The sequence below is a fragment of the Maniola hyperantus genome, chromosome 21 (genome assembly GCF_902806685.2).
Source record: "Maniola hyperantus chromosome 21, iAphHyp1.2, whole genome shotgun sequence".
Lineage (NCBI taxonomy): Eukaryota > Metazoa > Arthropoda > Insecta > Lepidoptera > Nymphalidae > Maniola > Maniola hyperantus.
Window position 1 is genome coordinate 5,954,359 of NC_048556.1, and position 20,381 is coordinate 5,974,739.

Here is a 20,381-nt window from a genome sequence, read left to right on the forward strand (position 1 = left end):
CTATTTCACCATAATATGAGGGTAGGGTGAAATAGACATATATAGAGCTCTAGAATGGCTCTATAGGTTCATTAACCTAGAAGCAACTGAGGCCCGTAAGAATTTGACCGTAGCCCATTCATAACGCACTCGTAATGTACTCCAATTGTGAACACGAGACGTATGATGCGCACTGTGTAAAAACATAATATGTCTATGTATATGACCAAAGCAAATCTATCTTTATGTTGCATATATTATGTATGTAGATGTCCGAATACATGCCACATACCTACTCTGTGCAAAGATAAGTACAGTTAATGCGAGCTCGCCCACATGGGTCGGCGCTCGATTTTACGGGCCACACGGCAATGAGAGAGCTTTAATTTAGGCGGTTTATCTTAGCAACCATTGCGAAAGGAGTAGGTATTCAAGATCGGACTCCTTGTTCGACTGTCATAACGGGCTATACCCAGTGGTATGTACAGGGTTCGAACTTTAAACTCAGGGTAGGCTAGGCAGGTAGCTATTTAAATGGCAGGTGATTGAGAAATAAGCACTGACTTATTTCGACCTGGGCAGGCAGAGATTTTATGCCTCTATGTCTGCACGCCACTGACTATACTTTCTTTGTTCAAGGTATGCAAAATGTAGTTTTAGTATTAATTGTAGTTAATAATCAGAATTTGTGACTCTACGACTGCAAAGATTATAACGACAAAGAGCTTTTTAAGCTCTTAGGCGTTTACCGTGATCGGCATCATCAACAATTAGTGCCCACCCCTCAGCACTTTTGCATTCATCGCGATACTAACCGAATGACCTTCGTAACATATAAATCCTATCACCATGGTCAGCATGGCTAACCTTATGTATCATATTATAGGTATATCTAGTATAGGTAATAGTATAGGTATCTATAAGATTTTTATATGGATACAAGAAAGTATGCAAGATGTAAGTAAGATGCACGTAAGAAAGATGCCTAATTTCTGAGAGAGAGAGAGAGAGAAAGAGAGGGAGAGGTGCTCTCATTACTGAAAAACACTGATATTGAAGGAATGTTCTTCCCTTAATCCAGGGAATTATAGTCTTGCTACTGAGCTAGGGGTGCTAGTTGTGACTTGTGTCCCCTTTCTACTTATAATGGTAGGGATTTTCTTAGGATAATATCCGTGCACTTCTGATCTGACTTAGAATTCGATTTCAACGAGAGGTTAGTGCTATTAGAATATACCTACCTATTCATCATCCTTTATTTACTTAAGCGTTTTTACCATTTAAAATGATATTGATATTGAAAATTATATTGAAATTGAGAAACTTAAAGCTTTTACTATGCGTGATCGTGATTAAAACATGAAAGAACAAGACAATAAGATCGAAGAAGGCCATTATTATTACGCTACTGAATTAATGTTTTACGTAAAAAAGTACAAACATGCAATAAATCTTATGATCTAGTTCACGTACTTACTTTGTTTTGCAATAAGGGCTGGTCAGAATAAATGTATACCTAATATCTATTCCAGACAACATCTAACATACATAAAATATATTTAATTCAACACTAGATGATGCCCGCGACTTCGTCCGCGTGGATTTAGGTATTTGAAATCCCGTGGGAACTCTTTGATTTTCCGGAATTATCTTTGTACCAAATTTCGTCAAAATCGGTTGAACGTATGGGCCGTGAAAGGCTAGCAGACAGACAGACAGACAGGCAGACAGACACATTTTCGCTTATAACTGTAGTATGGATTTATATTATTTTTATTTCTCTACCGTTAAAAAGTAGTCTGCATAATCTTCGTCTGCATCACTAGACTCTTTAGACTAAATTTAGACAGACTGATTTTATAAGGCGTAAAAATTACTTACCACGTGCCATATTTTAACTTTATTTGAAGTACGATTTTGGCCCTTATTTTAAAGGTGAATCGTACTTTTGACATGACAATTGACCCATACATATAAATGGCGTGGCGCGTGAAAAGTATTTTTTTACGGACTATTATTATTATTATCATGGATATACATCTACTCTCACGCCCGCGTACAAAATAGATACATATAAAAGCCAAAAGAGTTATAATATACTTACATACATAAAAATAAATAAACCTACATAAACATTACATACATACATATTTGTACCGGGCGGAGGATTACACCCCGGCAGGGGAGACCAAACGGCCGGGGGTCAGGGCGACAGGTGAAGAAATCGGCGGACTATCCTAGCCGAGTCCAGCAAGACCGCTTTTTGCATCCTGGCTGCGAGCGAACTGCCACGGAAACCCAGTCGCCTCAGATGTTGAGCGAGGCTGACTGGGATCAACCCATTCGCAGATATGACGATTGGGATGATTTCAGTGGACTCCACATGCCACATGTCGGAAACCTCGTGAGCCAGATCGAGATACTTGCGCTTTTTCTCCGTCTCAGCTCTCACGAGGTTCTCGTCATACGGAATGGTGATGTCCACCAAAAACACCCTCGACTGTGCCCGGTCCACCACCACGATGTCAGGCTTATTCGCTAGAATAGTCCTGTCCGTGATGATGGACCGGTCCCAGTAGAGCCGGACTCCGTCGCGCTCGAGTACCGGCACCGGTGTGTACTTGTAATACGGCAGCCTCTCATCCAGGAGACCGTACTTCAGAGCAAGCTCTTGGTGAAGGATTTTGGCTGCTTGGTTGTGTCTGTGCAGATACTCAGTGTTGGCAAGCGCTGAGCATCCCGAAAGCACATGTCTGAGTGACTCGCCGGGATGGCGACAAGCTCGACAGATGTCATGAGTGCCATCCTTCAGAATGTACTTTCGGTAGTTCCGCGTCTTGACCACCTGATCTTGTATCGCACAGACAAAACCCTCGGTTTCCCCGAAGAGGTCACCAAAGCGCAACCACTGCACGGACGCTTTTTTATCTACGTGTGGCTCATTAAGAGCTTTAAAAAAGCGTCCGTGCAGCTCCTTCTCCCTCCATACGGCCTCCCGGTCAGAGGTGCTAAGTACCACCGGTTTCTGCCACTCGGTTTGGGCTAAGGATAGTGGGGTGAGTCCTTTATCACATTCTATGACATCTCTATGCATGGGGGACCCCCTCATCGTCTCAAAGTAGGTTCTGAGGTTGGCTATCTCCCGGTTATGCATGGTCTTGACGCTCAATACGCCTCGACCACCACACTTCCGGGGGATATACAACCTCATCACAGACGATTTTGGGTGGTGCATGCGATAAAGAGTCATAGTTGTGCGGACTTTTCTGTCCAGGGCGTCAAGTTCGGTCTGAGTCCATCTGAGCACGCCAAAGGTGTACATGAGAACGGGCATGACCCAGCCGTTATAAGCTCGGATTTTATTGGCGCCTGACAAATAACTTTTACAGATTTTTGTCAGACGGCCAAAAAAGGCCTCGCAAACAGACTGTTTCACGTCCGTCTCTTTTACCCCTAGCGACTGTGACATGCCCAGATACCGGTATGACTCAGCTTCAGAGAGGGTTCTGATGGTGGACGGCTCGAGACTCATCTCAGCCGAATGAGTTACCTGTCCCCTTTCCACATGCATGACCGCACACTTGTCCAGCCCAAGCTCCATCCTGATGGAATTGCTGAAGTCAGTGGTGACATTCAGCAGCTCCTGCAGGCGGGTGGCATTGGGTGCCAGCAGTTTGAGGTCATCCATGTAGAGAAGGTGAGGCACTTTTGTCCCTCCTCTCCGAAACTGAAAGCCTGTCCCCGAACCCTCCAGCAAAGTGCTGAGTGGGTTCAGAGACAGACAGAACCAAAGCGGGCTCAGACAATCACCCTGGAAGATACCCCTTCCTATCCTTATCCGGTCATCGGCATCCGCCAGCCGCTCGCCATGGAGACACAGAATCGTACTCCACTGCCCCATGCATTCTCCGAGGAAGTCTCGAACTGTACCATCGACTTTGTACAGCTCAAGGACCCTCAGGAGCCATGAATGGGGCACCGAGTCGAATGCCTTTCTGTAGTCGATCCAGGCGGCGGAGAAATTCCGACGGTTGCGTTTGACCAGTTGGCCCGCAACGGAGTCGATGAGAAGGAGCTCCTTAGTACCACGACTACCGCCCCGACATCCGTTTTGAGCCCCAGATATGATGTTATTCTCGTCCACGTGACGGGAGATCTTGAGGCTCTTATTATTATTATTATTATTATTATTATTATTATTATTATTATTTATTTATTTATTATTTAATTAGAACGGCCATAAAGCCAATTACACTAATTAAACTACGAGTACAAACTAACATAAACATACTTACAAAAATTGTTAAAATTATAAATTACTATATACTTTGATCGATCCACTAGTGACTAGAATACAAAATATGTACGACTTTACCCGAATTTTACACAGAGGAAGCCGTGGACAAAATGCCTGTGTTAAAATATGTCTGTGCACATAACATATTTCTTCTAGGTCTGTGAATTCTTACAACTTTTTTGAAATGAAACAGGTACATTGGGCGATTTTGGGATGGGTAAAAACTTCAAGGTCGCGTCATCGACATGCTACTGCATTGCTAATGCTATAGTGTTCGGACTTCGGAGAGCCGACTGATGTAATCACGATTTAATTTACAAATTATGAAATTTTAATTTTTGTTACTTACTACAGTTAATTCGAAAATAGTAGGTACATAGTAAAACCTGTTATTTCATAGTTTTAAGTTTTCACTTCTGTCGGCAGACCCCACTGACTGACCATTTTTTTACATTAAGATACTTTTAGCACAACTAAGTACGATGGTTAAAAGTATTGTAGCAAATACTGGGATATTTCGATAAGACGTAGTATACCTAATTAGGAAAAGGTCACAGCATCTATCTATCTATATTTTATCACTCCAAGACGCGAATAACGGTCCTTACTCCTAAATCAGAACATTATGCGTAATGGAGTGCGCGCAACTACTTAGAATGCATAAGTGTAAAAGCACAGAATATAATAATAGTACTAAAGGTCGTCTGACGTACAGAATATTGCGAACAAATCGAATTTATCCAAGACTCGAGTGAATGCAGGACAAAATTGCGTCAGCTGGATATACGAGTGTGTGTGTGTGTTGTTTCGGATTGACTATGCTGCGTAGGCCCTATTGGCCGCTACAGCGTCACCGGGGGGGTTGGCGAGCGCGAAGCTCCGCCTGGGGGTGAGCCCTAGGGCTCGAAGAAATAATTCGAGAGGTCGGGGGGCAACGTCCTCCTAAGGGCGCCTCCTGTGAGGCTCGGACCACGGCTTAGGATGACGTTGGGATGGGTGGAGTTGTCGGTTTTGTTGGTTAGTCCGTACGCCCCCGAGGCCGTGGCGTGAGCCCACGTCCGGGTGACGTTAGAAATCGGGGACCTCGTCTTCGCCGGCGAAGACGCTGTGATGAGGTTGAATTGTGTAGCCCTACGAGATAGGGTGCATTGTCGGTCATGATTTGATCGTCGGGGTCGTTAAGGACGTGCTTAGGGCGTCTTTTATCTGGGGGGTCGTTTCGGTCAGGGGTGTAAGTCGCTGCCTCAACTATTAGGGGGTTGGGGTGTCTAATGGCTTTCTCAAAATAATTTTTGGAAAGCTGTTTAAAGTAATGAGCTATTGTCGGGAGTTGGAGGTCTCTGTGGAGGTCCACGTTGCGCATGTACCACGGGGAGCCAGTGGCCGTACGCATAAACTTATTCTGTAGGACTTGGAGAGGTTTGAGAGAGGAGGGCGGCAGGTGTGCAAATGCAACACAGGCATAAGACATTATTGGGCGGATGCACGTTTTGTATAGCGTGACTTTATGTCGAAGTGACATTTTGCTCTTTGCGCAAATCATGGGGTAAAGACGGGAGAGCACATACGCTGCGTTCTTGCGGACTCTACGAATGTGCGCGGCGAAGCTCATCTTGTCATCAAAGGTTACACCCAAGTACTTGGTATTAGTTTGCCAGGGAATGGGGCGGTCGTAAAGAGTTATTTCAGTCTGTCGAAGTTTGTATTGTGATTTCCTTTTGGACTTTTGAAAGAGCACTGCTGCGCTTTTCTCCGGGTTAACCTCTATCCTCCAAAGGCGGAACCAGTGGCCTAGGCTACTGACTGCCTTTTGGAGTCGAGCTTTAACATTCCGGTAGTTTAAGTCGGAGCTGTATAGAGCGGTGTCATCCGCGAACTGGGCTATATGAACATGAGGGGATCTGGGAATGTCGCTGGTGTACAGCGCGTACAAAAGTGGCGAGAGCAGGGAGCCCTGAGGGACTCCTGCTCGAAGAGGTCTTGGGGAGGATAGGGTTCCATCCAGACGGTAGCGGAAAGTTCGATTGGTGAGAAATTCTCGTAGTAAACGTACGAGTCTTTCGGGCACGCCTAGATGGTAAAGCTTGTAGATCAAGCCGGCGTGCCACACCTTGTCGAAGGCTTTGGCTACATCGAAGAAGAGGGCTCCCGTTGGGATGCCTCTCGTTTTGAATCGGTTGAAACCGAGAAGGATGTGCTCCGTGAGGCGGTGCACTTGATGAACACATGAGTGTCTGGTTCGAAAGCCAAATTGCTCGTCGTTGAGGAGGTTTTTCTCCTCTACGACGGACCTAAGTCGGTTAAGGATGACTTTCTCATACACCTTGCCAAGGGTGTTGAGCAAACTAATGGGGCGGTAGCTAGTAGGGAGGTTCCTAGGTTTCCCTGGCTTGGGGATGCCTATAACGGTAGCTTCTTTCCACCTGTCGGGGAAGGAGCATCCCGCCATGAGGGTGTTAAAAATGACAACCAGGAGGTTGATTAATACGTCGGGGAGTAACTTTAGAGTTTTATTATTGATAGAGTCGAGGCCTGGGGCTTTTTTGGCGTGAAATTCTTTAATAATTTGACGAACTTCGCCGCTATTCGTCGGGAGGATTGGATCGCCATCTGGGGCGGAAGAGAAGATAGATGCTAGTTTGTTTTCGACTAGTTCTATGTGGGACTTGTCTACAGAGATGGTGCTCGGGGAGCATTGGGCTTCTAAGCTATCAGCCAAGCATTCGGCCTTATCGACATCTTCAAAGGCGGGTGGTTGATTGGGACGTAAAAGCGGAGGAGTGGCCGAGACAGGGTCGGCTTTGAGAGCTCTCGCCAGGCTGTAGTAGGCTACATGCGATGGCTTGAGCTCACTCAGCTTCCTGTCCCATTGTTCGTCGCGGAGTTCGGCAAGGCGAGCCTTTACCTCCCTCTGGGCTCTCCAGAGTTCTCTCCGGTTGTCGGCGTTAGGACATGCGTCATGGGCTCTACGTTTAGCGTTTTTGATGGTGATGAGCTCTCTGGCGTCGTCCGGCAACTGTCGACGGGTGAAACCGTTCGGCATCTGTCGGGAGCAGGCGCTTAGAGCATCGCGGATATGATTAGTAAGGTGCAGTGAGGCTGCATGCGCTTCATCTAGACTACCTATAATGTCAGGAATTTGAGAGATGTGCACTGAGTCTATAGACTTAAGATGCTCTGAGAGCTTCTTGAAGTCAATGACTGTTTTGGTCGGGGGGGCCGCGGTGGGCGGGGGTCCTAGCCGCATTAGGACGGGACGGTGGTCTGAACCTAGCTCGGACAGCACCTCCAAAGGACTCACCTGAAGGGCGATGTTCTTTAGAAGAGCTATATCGAGTATGTCCGGTCTGTCTGTTGAATTGTCGGTCATTGGATAACGAGTCGGTGTGTCAGGGGCTATAACTATGAAGTTAAGATCGGGGCGGTGCGTCAGTCTTTCGAGTTGGCGTCCTCGTGAGTTCGGGGAGCGGCAATTCCAACTTTGATGTTTGGCGTTAAGGTCTCCGGCCACGATAACGGAGTCTCCTAATGAGAGAAGTGCGCGGATGTCACTTTCTAACAGATCTTTCGAGGGAGAGAGATAGACGGATGCTAGTATGACCGACGGATGGCCAGTCATACTCACCTGACATATGGACGCTTCCATATTGGTTAGTTGTGGAGGATCGAGAGGAGTGCAGTGAAGAGCCCTTCTGTAGTATATAGCAGTGCCACCCTTAGCAGTGGCCCTGTCGTTTCTGACTATATTAAAATTAGCAATTCTGGGATTACTTCTACTAGGTTTCAAGAAGGTCTCTTGCACTAGGAGAATGTCGGTTTGATGTGCACATACAAACTCGCGGACTTCGTCCATTTGGTCGATAAGGCCGTTCGCGTTGTAAAACGCGACCACTAAGGAGTGAGGTTTTAATCTACCTTTGGTTGTACTATCCATTATAGGTTTTTAAGGTTGTTTATGGAGATGAGTAGACCCAAGTGTTGGGTAATGGCTGTTTTGGGATCTTCCCTGAAGGTCCGGGCGAAAATTTCCATCTCCACTATGTCAATAGAGGCGAGGACGGTTTCTATTAATTTGAGATTATCCGCAGCGTTTGCCGCTGCGGATGTATGGAGCGGTTGCTCTGGCTGGGGCTGGGGCTTAGGCGTAGACGCGGAAGCCTTGGCCGGGGCTGGTTGGGCGGGCTTGGCCGGGGCTGGTTGGGCGGGCTTGGCCGGGGGTGCCTGGGTGGGCTTGGGCGCAGGAGGGTTAGTCCTGGGAAGGGGTTTGTCCCATGCGTTGGTGGCCGGAGCCGGCGCAGGGACGAATTTTTAGGTGGGTTGGGGAGCTGCAGTAGGTTTGCGGCCGGCCGGTTTGACCCTTCGCTTTTGCTCCTTGGGGGCTTTAGGGCATCCGCGATAGTTCGCGGTATGCCCTTGAGACCTGCAAAGAACACAGCTCGGGGGCTCCTCGGTTGGTTGCTTCCTGGGGCAGTCGGAGGTGCCGTGGTCCCCTAGGCACTTTACGCACCTAGGGTGGGCGAAACAATTCCTTGCGGAATGGCCGTACATCTGGCAGCGATGGCATTGGCCCATCCTGCCGCGGTTACGGGGGGGCTCTATTTTGAGGCCAGTAAGGCGACACACTGAGGTTATATTATTAACTTTTTTACCCGCGGGGGAAAGTTCTAAAGTTACGAGCACCATCTCGTAAGGGACTTTGGTTCTAGGATGATACATCCTGTGAACCTCCAGGACTGGCAGCTCCTGGGAAAGGAGGTCTGTCTTGATGAGCTCTGTATCGAGCTCCTTCGGAAGGCCGCGAATGACTACGCGTAGAACGCGTTCGTCGGGAAGAGCGTAGGTGTGGAACCCTACATTCTCTTGACGGAGAGTCTTGGTGAGGAGGCGATGGTCGCCTGAAGTCGGACATTGGACTTTGATTCCAATGGCGGTCGAGCGGGCACTCGTGAACGAGATACCCCGCTGGTCTAACAGTGGCAAGATGCGCTGCCAGCTGAGTTTTTCCCTAATAAAAAGGGGAGGGACCTTTTCCCTTGGCGAATCCTCCATGGGGGAGTCTTCCGACTCCTCCTCGGGGGTTGCCTGGGAGGTTGTGGGTTGAGTACCGGGCCCTGAAGGGGCTGCAACGCCCACCTTTTTAGGTGGGTTTGCGTGGGACTTGGAGGCCTTCAGCTTTCGCTTCTGGGCCTTCGTCTGCACCGTCGTGAATTCCTCTGTTTCAGAGGAGGCTGGGGACGTTTCGGAGTGAGGCTCCTTGGTCGGGATCGGTTTTTGGGCTGAAGGCCCGGCTGGGGTTTTGGAGTGAGGCTCCTTAGTGTCGGTCGGTGTCACGGTCGGGGTGTCGTCCTCCATGGCCGTGGCCGAGGGAGGAGATGCCGGGGGACGGTCGTAGCGCGTAGGCGTCCGACTCGCATGTACCTTAAATTTCTTAAGGTAGTTGGGGTCTCGGGTCGCGAGGTCGGCGATGAGAGCACTCATGTCGACGTCTTTGTAAAATGTCTGGGGGAACTCCGGGCCCTGATGGGGCCCAGGAGCGGGTTGGTCGGGGTGGTTGGGGCCCATAGTGGACCCGGTGGCGCTAAAGGTCCTCCCTGCCAAGGCAGGGAGGTGGGTACCTACGGTGTGGCCCTAATGTGAGTCCCCGCCCTTGGGTGACGGGGGTGTGAACCTATGCTGCGCTTAGACTAGTGTACTCACGGAACCTGGACCCTAGAACTACACTACACTATACACAACGCAGGAACAATCTGATGGCACTGATGATCCAAGGGCACTTGCACTTGAAACACAGGGGCGAACACGCGCGGGGGGGCTCGAGTCGGAGAGCGCATGTACAGACGTCCGCACGGGGCGGATGCCGAACACGGGATCGGATATACGAGTGGTAAAAAAAGGCAAAATATAGGTCACCGGGTAGTCCTTGTTGCATCGCGTCGCCAAGTCCGGCCCTAGAGCTTTCATTTCACATACGAGCTAGCCTTATTTTTTTCTCTTTGTACTTAATATTAAGTAAGGATATTCTTATAAAAACGGATTTGTAGCATATGAGGGTGATTTCCATTCCATACATTTTTGAAATATTTCAAGAATAGAAAGTTTTTTTAAATTTATTTATTTGGGACCGTAAATAATTATATATCTAACTTGTATCTGAATTTTAAAAAAAAAAATTATTAAAACTATGACTTAAATCTATAATACAAAATTGGTTAAATACGTAATCAACTACACTATCCATGGTTTAACAATATTATGACTAGGGTGACACAATATAAACAAGAGAGACATGTGAAAATTATAGTTTTATTTGGCTCAAATAGATAGACAATCCTGTTGGTCTACGGTCGATACTAACAAATTTTTTTTAAAAAATAATAAATTTACTAGAAACCCTAATCTTATTAATTAGTCAATCACACATCAACGTTTCAGATATATCTATCAGGGCTTTCTCGCGGCCTTTGTAAACTCGTTTAATAATATCATGTGCTGACATTATGCTCCTTGTACCCACTACATGAAACTAGTTCCGAAGTTACCTTCACATTATTGCAGGACACAGTATATTATATTTTCTATTTATGCGTAGGTATATGTAGTGGCATTTCGACTGATCGGAAATGGAAAATTAAAAACTGTAGGTAAATCTTATATCAGTAAGAAAAGGGTTTGGTAATAGTCCACCACGCTGGCCAAATGCGGATTGCCAGTCTTCACACACCTTTGAGAACATTATGGAGAACTCTCAGGCACGCAGGTTCCCTCACGATTTTTTCCTTTACCTTTACCGTTTAAAGCAAGTGATATTTAATTAACGCACATAACTTCGAAAAGTTAGAGGTGTGTGCCCCGGATCGAACCTCCATCCTCTCGAATAGAAGGCCGACGTCTTAACCACTAGGCTGTCACCGCTCTATGTAGCAATCTATATTTATAAAAGCTGAATAAGGCTGAATGACTGACTGATCTATCAACGCATCGACGCACAGCTGAAACTACTGTCATCCAGTTAGCTATTATGACATATAGACATCTGTTAAGAAAGGAATTTTGAAATTCAGCCTCTGAGGTGGTAAAATAGGGGTTTTAAATATGTGTAGTCCACGCGGACGGGACGGGCATAAGCTAGTCTTAAATATGACTAGCTGATGCCCGCGACTTCGTCCGCATGGATTTAGGGGTCTAATCACTTAGTACCTCATCACCTACTACAGTAGTGCATAAATATTGTTAAATTCAATTTCCAAAAACATCCTAAGTATGTGATGAAAATGTTTTGAAGACTGAAGGTACGGTACAATAATAATAATTTATTCTTGTGTAACGCGAGCTTTAAGCGCGTTGAAGTCTTTTCGCTGGCCGATTTCATTAAACATATTTTTGCCGCATTCCTGCTATTTAATTTAGAAAAGAGCGATTACTTACTTCTTTGATATTTTGTACTTTGCTTTGTTTCTATTGTTTTTAAGTAAGCATAATCGTCTCTTTCGATGTACCCTGTTAATTGTAAAAAGTAAATAATTTAAATTGCTTATCTAGACACGACTAATCACTACCCGTATTTTAAATGCAAAAGTGTGTTTGTTTGTTTGTCCTTCAATTACACAACAACAGAATAATTGGATCTACGTGATTTTTGCATGGATATAGTTAAAGGCCTGTAGAGTGACAGGCCACTCCGCAAAATAAAGAGTTCCCACAATTTTTTTAAAACTTAAAACCACGTAAACGAAGTCGCGAGTCTATTATGATAATAGTAAATCTTCCACCTAACTAAGCATAGGTATAGCTTGTACCAGTCATAAAGATAGGACTTAAGTTATTTACTTATACGGTTTTCGGTAGGTATAGGTAGTTAGGTACTAGTACATGTCTTCGAAATGGTGAAATAGTTGATGGGATGTTCAAACGAACATTTCAGATTTCAGTCTATCCTTGACTGTGATTGACTCATTTGTATAAAATCATTATAAAATAGCTGTATCACATCAAATTGCTTAAAAAATGTGGAAGTTCATCTATAGTATTATATGAAAAGAGAAACTAACTGAATCACTGTGTCTAGAAACTTGAGATATTACATGTAGTTTTCTCTATAAAATAGACTCCTAGGAAGAATTTTTTAGAAATTCCGCTCCAGCGAAGTTGACGCAGGCAGTTTTAGTTATTTATAAGAATACTAGCGACACGCCCCGGCTTCGCATAGGTGCAATGTAGATATTAATGTGGTGGGGTCAGGGGTGAGTTTATCTTACTTTTTTCGTATAATATTTGTTAACTTTCGATGTATGCCTGATTTTTTCCGAAATTTTGTACAAATATCGTTATAGGTATTTCAACAAATTAGCACAAACCAATATTAAACTATACCTATAAACCTTCTTCTTGAATCACTCTATCTATTGATGCAAACCGTATTGAAATCCGTAGCGTAGCGTAGTTAAAGATCTACGCGGTTATACATACATACAGACAGCGGGAGCGACTTTTTTATAATATGTAGAGATTATTAGAAGCGGATGGATGAGAAGGACGGAAGACTGTTTGGTGCCGCGCTCTTGAAAAAGCCTATGTCGCATACAGCGAGATCCGATTGGTAAATTTCAGTAGCAGTAACGTACAATACCAATCAGACATTGGGAGTGCGCGCGTCGTAATCTTGCGTAACTCCTGGCAGCCTTGCGAAGGACGCATGTGGCCACAATGAAAAATACCCGCGCGTTTTCATACACGCCTCGCTCGCTAATGGGCACGGCCAGGGCTGATTGATAGTAGAGAGTAGAGACGTATCAGATTCGTATGGGACTCCATTGGTTTGACTAGATAAATTTTTATGTATGACACCATAGTATGAAACGTAAAGTGGCATATGATACGGCTAAGCGAAGGTTGAGGATTCACTGTGAAGTTCCTGAGTTGTCATAAATTAGCAAGCAATACATAGTAATTTGTGTGTGTATTTCTTGCTGTAATAATTAAATTATATATTGATAGTAAATAAAATTTCCGTTTTTATTAAGAACTTAGCAGGTAGTCATTTGTTTATATTTTACGTCGACGATAAGTATACAGCTTATACTTATGAATTCAACACATGTGTAGCTAAATCACAATACTGGATGATAGGTAAAACCAGCGGTAGGTAACCTTACCTACTTATCTAAATTAATTTTAAAAATCGGTTCGTATCCGTGATTCTTCGAAGTGGCCGTTATACAAATACGTACTCAGACTTTCTAGTAGTTTACGCAATATATAGGTGCTGAAATCAGAAAAATCAGAAATGCGTGGAATAATAACCGAACTCAACGAGTTGAAAAACTGTAGCGGCAAGGGGCAGGGCATAGAACTGAAAGGCGTTGGGCTCCCAGGTAAACGCAGAAAACATATTTTGACCCTCCCCTCCACTAGATGGACAGATGACATCAAGCGAGTCGTCCGCTGGATCCAGCAAACGGCGGCGCTGCAAGAATTCCGCTTATAGCAGTCCCTACAATAGACCTATGTCCATTGGTGGTCCTTAAGACGACTACTAACAAAACATTTTACGGGAATCGCTACTAAACTCTGTGACATTAGCTTATACACCAGTTTGTCTGTAGGTACCTCTATGTCAGATTTGCGACAATGGTCAGACTAGACAAATCTTTGTCGCTTACGAAACCGTAACGAAACGAACGCATGCCTATTACGTATTGTTTGCTATTAGTGACTAAACGACTGCAATTAAAAAACAAAAACTTTTTTCTATTACATACTTACTAAGTAAAGTATGTATTTTAATATTTCGTTCTCATGGATCCTTACCAAAAATATAGGAAAGAAAGAAGAGACTTTTATTGTTATCTACAGTCTTTGAAGTTAATAATAATGTATTGTAAATTAATGATGTGTTATTTTTATTGCGTTAATATAAAATTTTTAGGTAACTCCCACCTACTCTCTCCATAGCAACATTTATATACGTAGTATTTTTATGATTTTTCATACTAAGTACTTTATTATTTTATTGAATCACCAACAGAATTATACTATTCAAATCCTAGGTGCCAGGTTATTATACAATTCAGTATTATAGGCGGCTACAGCATGCAAAATCAGACGGATAAGTCATACTTTGATATTTAGAGATAATTACCCAGTGTATTTCATTGAAAACGAGCATTTTGTAATTTCACAAGTTAGTGATTCACGGCACGACATGGACGAGTTTTAAATAGTGACCACTATCAGCTGGTGTGACAACATTTAAACTGGAGCACTTGCACTATTATAGAAAAATATATGTGTACTTATCGCAATGCCTATACTCATAGCATATTTACATCTGTTTTTTAGCAAAGCACAATTTTTTTTTACAGCTTTGTTCAAAAGTAATAAAATTGAACAGAAACCGTTCATGTATAAGTATTTTTTGGCGTAATTTTCAATGAGAGTATCTGGAGAAAAAAGGTTTGTGTAGATATGCATATTGTTAGAAATGAATTACATATCATGAAATTCGCAATAATGGCTTCTTTTGATATAAATGGGCAATTGACGATGAACTAATGATGAAATAAACAAAACGAATTAATTGGTTTCAAATATCTCTACTGAATATCAAAAGAATATTAACAATACTGACTGCTGACAGCTCTGACATACTTTTTCAGTTCCATGCGATGAAAGTGGGTGGTATCGCGACAAGTCGAGATGGTAATCGGGGTGGGAACGCCCTGAACACTCGCACAGCCCCCGCGCTAACCCTGTGCGGGATAGCGCGGGTGACGTGCGGGTGTGCGGGGCATCCCCCCGCTTCATACCCCGATAGCCATCTTGACCTGTCGCGTACTATACCTATTTTATCATTACCGATTCTTTTCTGCTAATATCGTTTATATCTTTTTGTGTAGCTGACCGAGTAAGCGAAAACTTTAAAAAAGACTAATTTGCAAGCCGTTTTCAAATGTTTTCGTGAAGACTACTTCTGTATAGCACTGTAACGATCTTGTAATATACCTGAAATGGGTTAAAATCGAAGGAAAAATTAGTGTGACCGCGATGTTTCACAGCCCCGGTCGAATTGCACAAGTAGCGTCTTTGTTTACGTGGCATTGTCCAGCCAGACCAGCGGCCATACCCGTACGTGCGTACTTGAATATATTTAAATTTGGAGATGCGACCAGGATGAAGCAAGCGTATACGGCGTACTATAAATGCCGTTAGTGTCCAACAGGGGATACAGTTCACAGCTTCTAGCACCCCTGTGCACATCAAAGCATACCAAACAAAAACAAAATGGTCTTCAAGGTACGGATTCATAAAGGATTTTTCGGTGAAGTGTTTATATACAGTGGAGTGATAAGTGTTAAAATGTGCATCAGTGATATTATGGACTATTATGTTTAATTTTTTAATAAACTTCAAAATAACGTTCACAGTACAATAACAGTTAACGACAAAATTATAGTGACTCCGCAATTATACTTGCTAATTGAAATTAACTTGTCATCAACATTAGTTACGGAAATATATCTGACGTTAAACAATAACGTTAATCTTCTATTTTTGTTCTAGTTGGTGGTCTTCTCCTGCCTGGTGGCTGTGGCGTACGGTAGCGCGCCTGCTGCCATAGCCGCGGCACCTGTCGCCTACACCGCACCGGTTGCAGCGAGGCTCGAGGAATTCGACCCTCTGCCCCAATACAGATTTGGATACAACGTAGCAGATTCGCTCACCGGTGACTACAAGAGCCAGTCGGAGCAACGTGACGGAGACGTTGTGCAAGGACAATACTCGCTTGTCGAGCCTGATGGTACTCGCCGTGTCGTGGACTACGCTGCCGATTCCGTTAACGGTTTCAACGCTGTTGTGCGGAAGGAGCCCCTCGTAGCTGCCGCCCCTGCAGTCATCGCTGAGCCCGCAGTCGTCTCCGCGCGTGTCGTCGCCCAGCCCGCTCCTGTAGTAGCAGCGCGCTACGCTGTCGCGCCTGTTGCTCCCGTGGCCGCCCGTTACGCTGTCGCCCCAGCCGCACCCGTAGTTGCTAGATACGCCGCCGCTCCTTACGCTCAGTACGTCTCCGCCCCGTCAGCGCCTCTTGTAAATGCCCGGTATGCCGCTGCGCCAATTGTAGCTGCGCGTTATGCCACCCCTTATGCAGCTTACACCGCGCCCTACGCTACAGCATACAGCACGCAAGTCTCGTCTTACACTGCGGGCGCTCCAGTCGCTGCTTACGCTGCGGCGGCCCCTGTAGCTGCTTATACTGCTGCCGCTCCTGTGGCTGCCTACTCCGCGGCCGCTCCCTTTGCCTACACCGCAGCAGGCTCAGTAGCCGCTGCTTACACGGCAGCCGCACCCGTAGCCGCTGCGTACACCGCAGGCGCGCCGTTTGCAGCATACACTGCCGCAGCCCCTGCCCGGTACGCCGTGCCGGCGGCGTATGCCACCCCCGTAGCTGCGGCTCCCGCCCGTTTTGCCGCCGCCCCCTCAGCACCAGCGAAGCTAGTCGAAACCGCCGCCGCCGGATACCGTTACCCTTAGAGAAGACCTTCAGCTTGATGGCTCATTTTGACAAAGACTTGTATATACCTAGCTAAATAAAATTCTTATTTTGTTTATTTCTGTTAATTATTGACCTAATGAACACTTCATTAATATGAATTTAAATGCTACCTAAAGAAACAAACATTGATTAAAAGTAGGTACTTAGATTTATGCTGGCAGGAATCTCATGAACCGAGAGCTAATATTAATTTTATCAAATATACTTAGGAATATGCGCCTCTAGTACTCGTAAGTTAATTTCTACGAGATATTAAAACTCGACAACAAAATCGCATTTACCCAAACTTACTAGAAGTATAAGTATATTTGTATATAGAATAGACTAGATGATGCCCGTGACTTCGTCCGCCTGGATTAGGGTTTTTAAAAATCACATATGTCACTCTCCATCAGGTCTTTAACTATACCCATGCAAAAAATCACGACAATCCGTTGCTCCGTTGCGACGTGATTGAAGGACAAACCAATAAACCAACAAACAGACATAATTTCTCATTCATATTATGGGTAGTGATAATAATGTAAATATATAAAAGGAAAAGGTGACTGACTGACTGACTGACTGATCTATCAACGCTCAGCTCAAACTACTAGACGGATCTGGCTGAAATTTGGCATGCAGATAGCTATTGTAACGTAGGCATCCGCTAAGAAAGGATATTTGAAAATTCAACTCCTAAGAGGGTGAAATAGGGGTTTGTAATTTGTGTAGTCCACGCGGACGAAGTCGGGAGCATTAAGCTAGTACTAGATACGTACAAAAGTCGCACTCTTTTGATGTTGAAGAAAGCCACCGTTCTATATATGTACTTATATAAAGATCGCGCGTACATTTGTCATGCCGACTGGACGTAGACGTAGTCACAACTTCACAAGTCATAATGGACTAAGAACCAGCGCGTGCCAGACCCACGCTATCTTATAAAAGTTGAAAGTTTCTCTACGTATTGTCTCCAGCACTGGGAGGAACGTTTGTTTGGATCATGGTAGCTTTGGAAAATAGCAGGTAATAAAGTTGTAAAAATTCGTACTTATAAAGTTTCATTTTTAGGGTTGCGTACCTCAAAAGGAAAAACGGAACCCTTATAGGATCACTTTGTTGTCTGTCTGTCTGTCTGTCTGTCTGCTGTCTGTCTGTCTGTCTGTCTGTCTGTCAAGAAACCTACAGGGTACTTCCCGTTGACCTAGAATCATGAAATTTAGCAGGTAGGTAGACCTTATAGCTGACATTTGGGGAAAAAATCTGAAAATCGTGAATTTAGGGCTAGATCACACAAAAATATTAAATTGTGGTCATGAACTAATAATTAGTATTTTCAACTTTCGAAGTGAGTGACTATATCAAGTGGGGTATCATAATAATATGAAAGGTCTTCACCTGTACATTCTAAAACAGATTTTTATTTATTTTTATGCATCATTGTTTTTGAATTATCGTGCAAAATGTCGAAAAAAATACGACTGTAGTACGGAACCCTCATTGCGCGAGTCTGACTCGCACTTGGCCGGTTTTTTTTATATTTTCTTCGGAATTGTATTAGAAATAACGTTATTCATTGCCAGACACTTAGTGTCATGGTAACTCCCTGCCAGAAACCTTTGAACATTTAAACATCTAAACAACCATTCCTCCCTGTTTTGGGGACAATACGCAGAGAAACTTTCAGCTTTTATAAAATAACAAAGGTTTGGCACGCGCTTGCTCTCTCTCTATAACAAAACACATTCCTATTTCCTACACTACGACGACTATAGTAGGTTTGTATTGTATTGCAGCGAATAGTAAAATACAATCTCATCGTTATTGTATGATACTTAAATATAAAACTACCTAATTCAATCCATTCGAATCGAATATTTGGGTAAGTATACTATAAGTAAAGCGAACAAGAGCCAACCAGAGATGTGCTTTTCTACGCTGCTATGGATGTGTAGGTATGATGGCCACCAATCATTTTTAATGCTCCACATAGCTTAGCATTGGTGGAAACGGGTTCAACAAAACTAGTTTTTTATAAGGAGGAGTGGGTGCTGTAGATGGGAGCTATTGATATGAAGCTACGGAAGTGAGCTACGGATGCATCAATGTTGTAGCCTGGTGCTCTCTCTTCTGTCGATGTATCGCTTATGAACTGTACTAAACTCGCCCGTCTACATGCCGGCGAGTTAAGTTGGCCGGGTGCGGGAGACGCGAGAATGGGGGCTAATTCGTACTGGACTCGCCGAAAAATAGAATCGCGATCTATTGAACTTTACTTATATCAACAACTTACTTACTTAATCAACAAGTTAGCTCGCTACTGTACTTATTGAAATGTAAATCGGGTAGCTTGAGTCGCGCATGTATCTCGGACAGCTACCTCGCGGCGGTGCATCTTCTAGCCACTAGCATATCTCACCGCTTAGAATTAGTGGAAAATGGTTACATACTTTCGTAGCTTAGCTTTGACCTCCTCACAGAGCTACTAGATAGCACTTATTGGTTTAAAAGCAGCCGCTCGATAGGCCCAGAGAGTGCATCGTACACACTGTACAAATCATAGATCATTTTTAGGGTTCCGTTCCTCAAAAGGAAAAAAGGAACCCTTATAGGGTCACTTTGTTGTCTGTCTGTCAAGAAACCTATAGGGTACTTCCCATTGACCTAGAATCATGAAATTTGGCAAATAGGTAGGTCGTATAGCAGACATTCGGGGAAAAATCTGAAAACCGTGAATTTGTGGTTACATCACAAGAACAAAATTTAATTGTGGTCTTCATGACTAGTGATTGATTGACTCATAATTAGTGTTTTCAATTTTCGACGTAAGATAACTATATCAAGTGGGGTATCATATGAAAGGGCTTCACCTGTGAATTCTAAAACAGATTTTTATTTATTTTTATGCATCATAGTTATTGAATTATCGTGCAAAATGTCGAAAAAATACGACTGTGGTACGGAACCCTCGTTGCGCGAGCCTGACTCGCACTTGACCGGTTTTTTATTTATTTCTTTATTAACCTGATCAAAGATAGAGGTAATAATTATATTATGTTGTCTATTATATTATTATTATTTAATGGCATCCCTCTAATAAATTAGAGGGATGCCATTAAATAATGCTGAATGCTGACTCTCGTTGTTGTTCTGCTAATTTAAATTAAGTTTGTAATTTTTAACTAGCCTACCCTACCTTATAGATTTTCTTGACAGAAAAGACGAACAGACGTACAGACGGACAGGCGGCCAGACAGACAGTCCACAAAGTGATAAGGAATCCTTTTTTTCTTTTGAGGTACGGAACCCTAAAATTACCAGATTTGTAAATCTGGTATGCGAAAATTATTATAATTTTAGAAGGCTTTCAGATGTTTTCCATAAGAAGCACGGTGTTGAAAACAATTTCAAAACATTTCAGTGAATCAGCTGTTGCCTCTGTCCGATATTCAAGTCGTGGCTTGCTCTATATGAAGAAAGCATTTTATAAATCGTAACAGTGCGTCGCAGGTGTAACTTTCTTCAATGAGCCACCAGTATTGTGCTCACGTCCCGAGTTACGTATTGATGTACATC

The 20,381-nt window shown here is 44.0% G+C and overlaps 1 protein-coding gene across 1 annotated transcript; it reads left to right on the forward strand.

Annotated features, from left to right (window-relative positions):
* The first annotated feature begins 15,505 nt into the window (after positions 1-15,505).
* LOC117992459 (cuticle protein 19.8-like) lies at positions 15,506-16,801 on the forward strand. Its single transcript, XM_069505757.1, has 2 exons — positions 15,506-15,568; positions 15,836-16,801. Exons 1-2 carry the CDS (start codon positions 15,557-15,559, stop codon positions 16,799-16,801), a joined length of 978 nt encoding a protein of 325 aa, XP_069361858.1. The 5' UTR covers positions 15,506-15,556.
* The last annotated feature ends 3,580 nt before the right edge of the window (positions 16,802-20,381 follow it).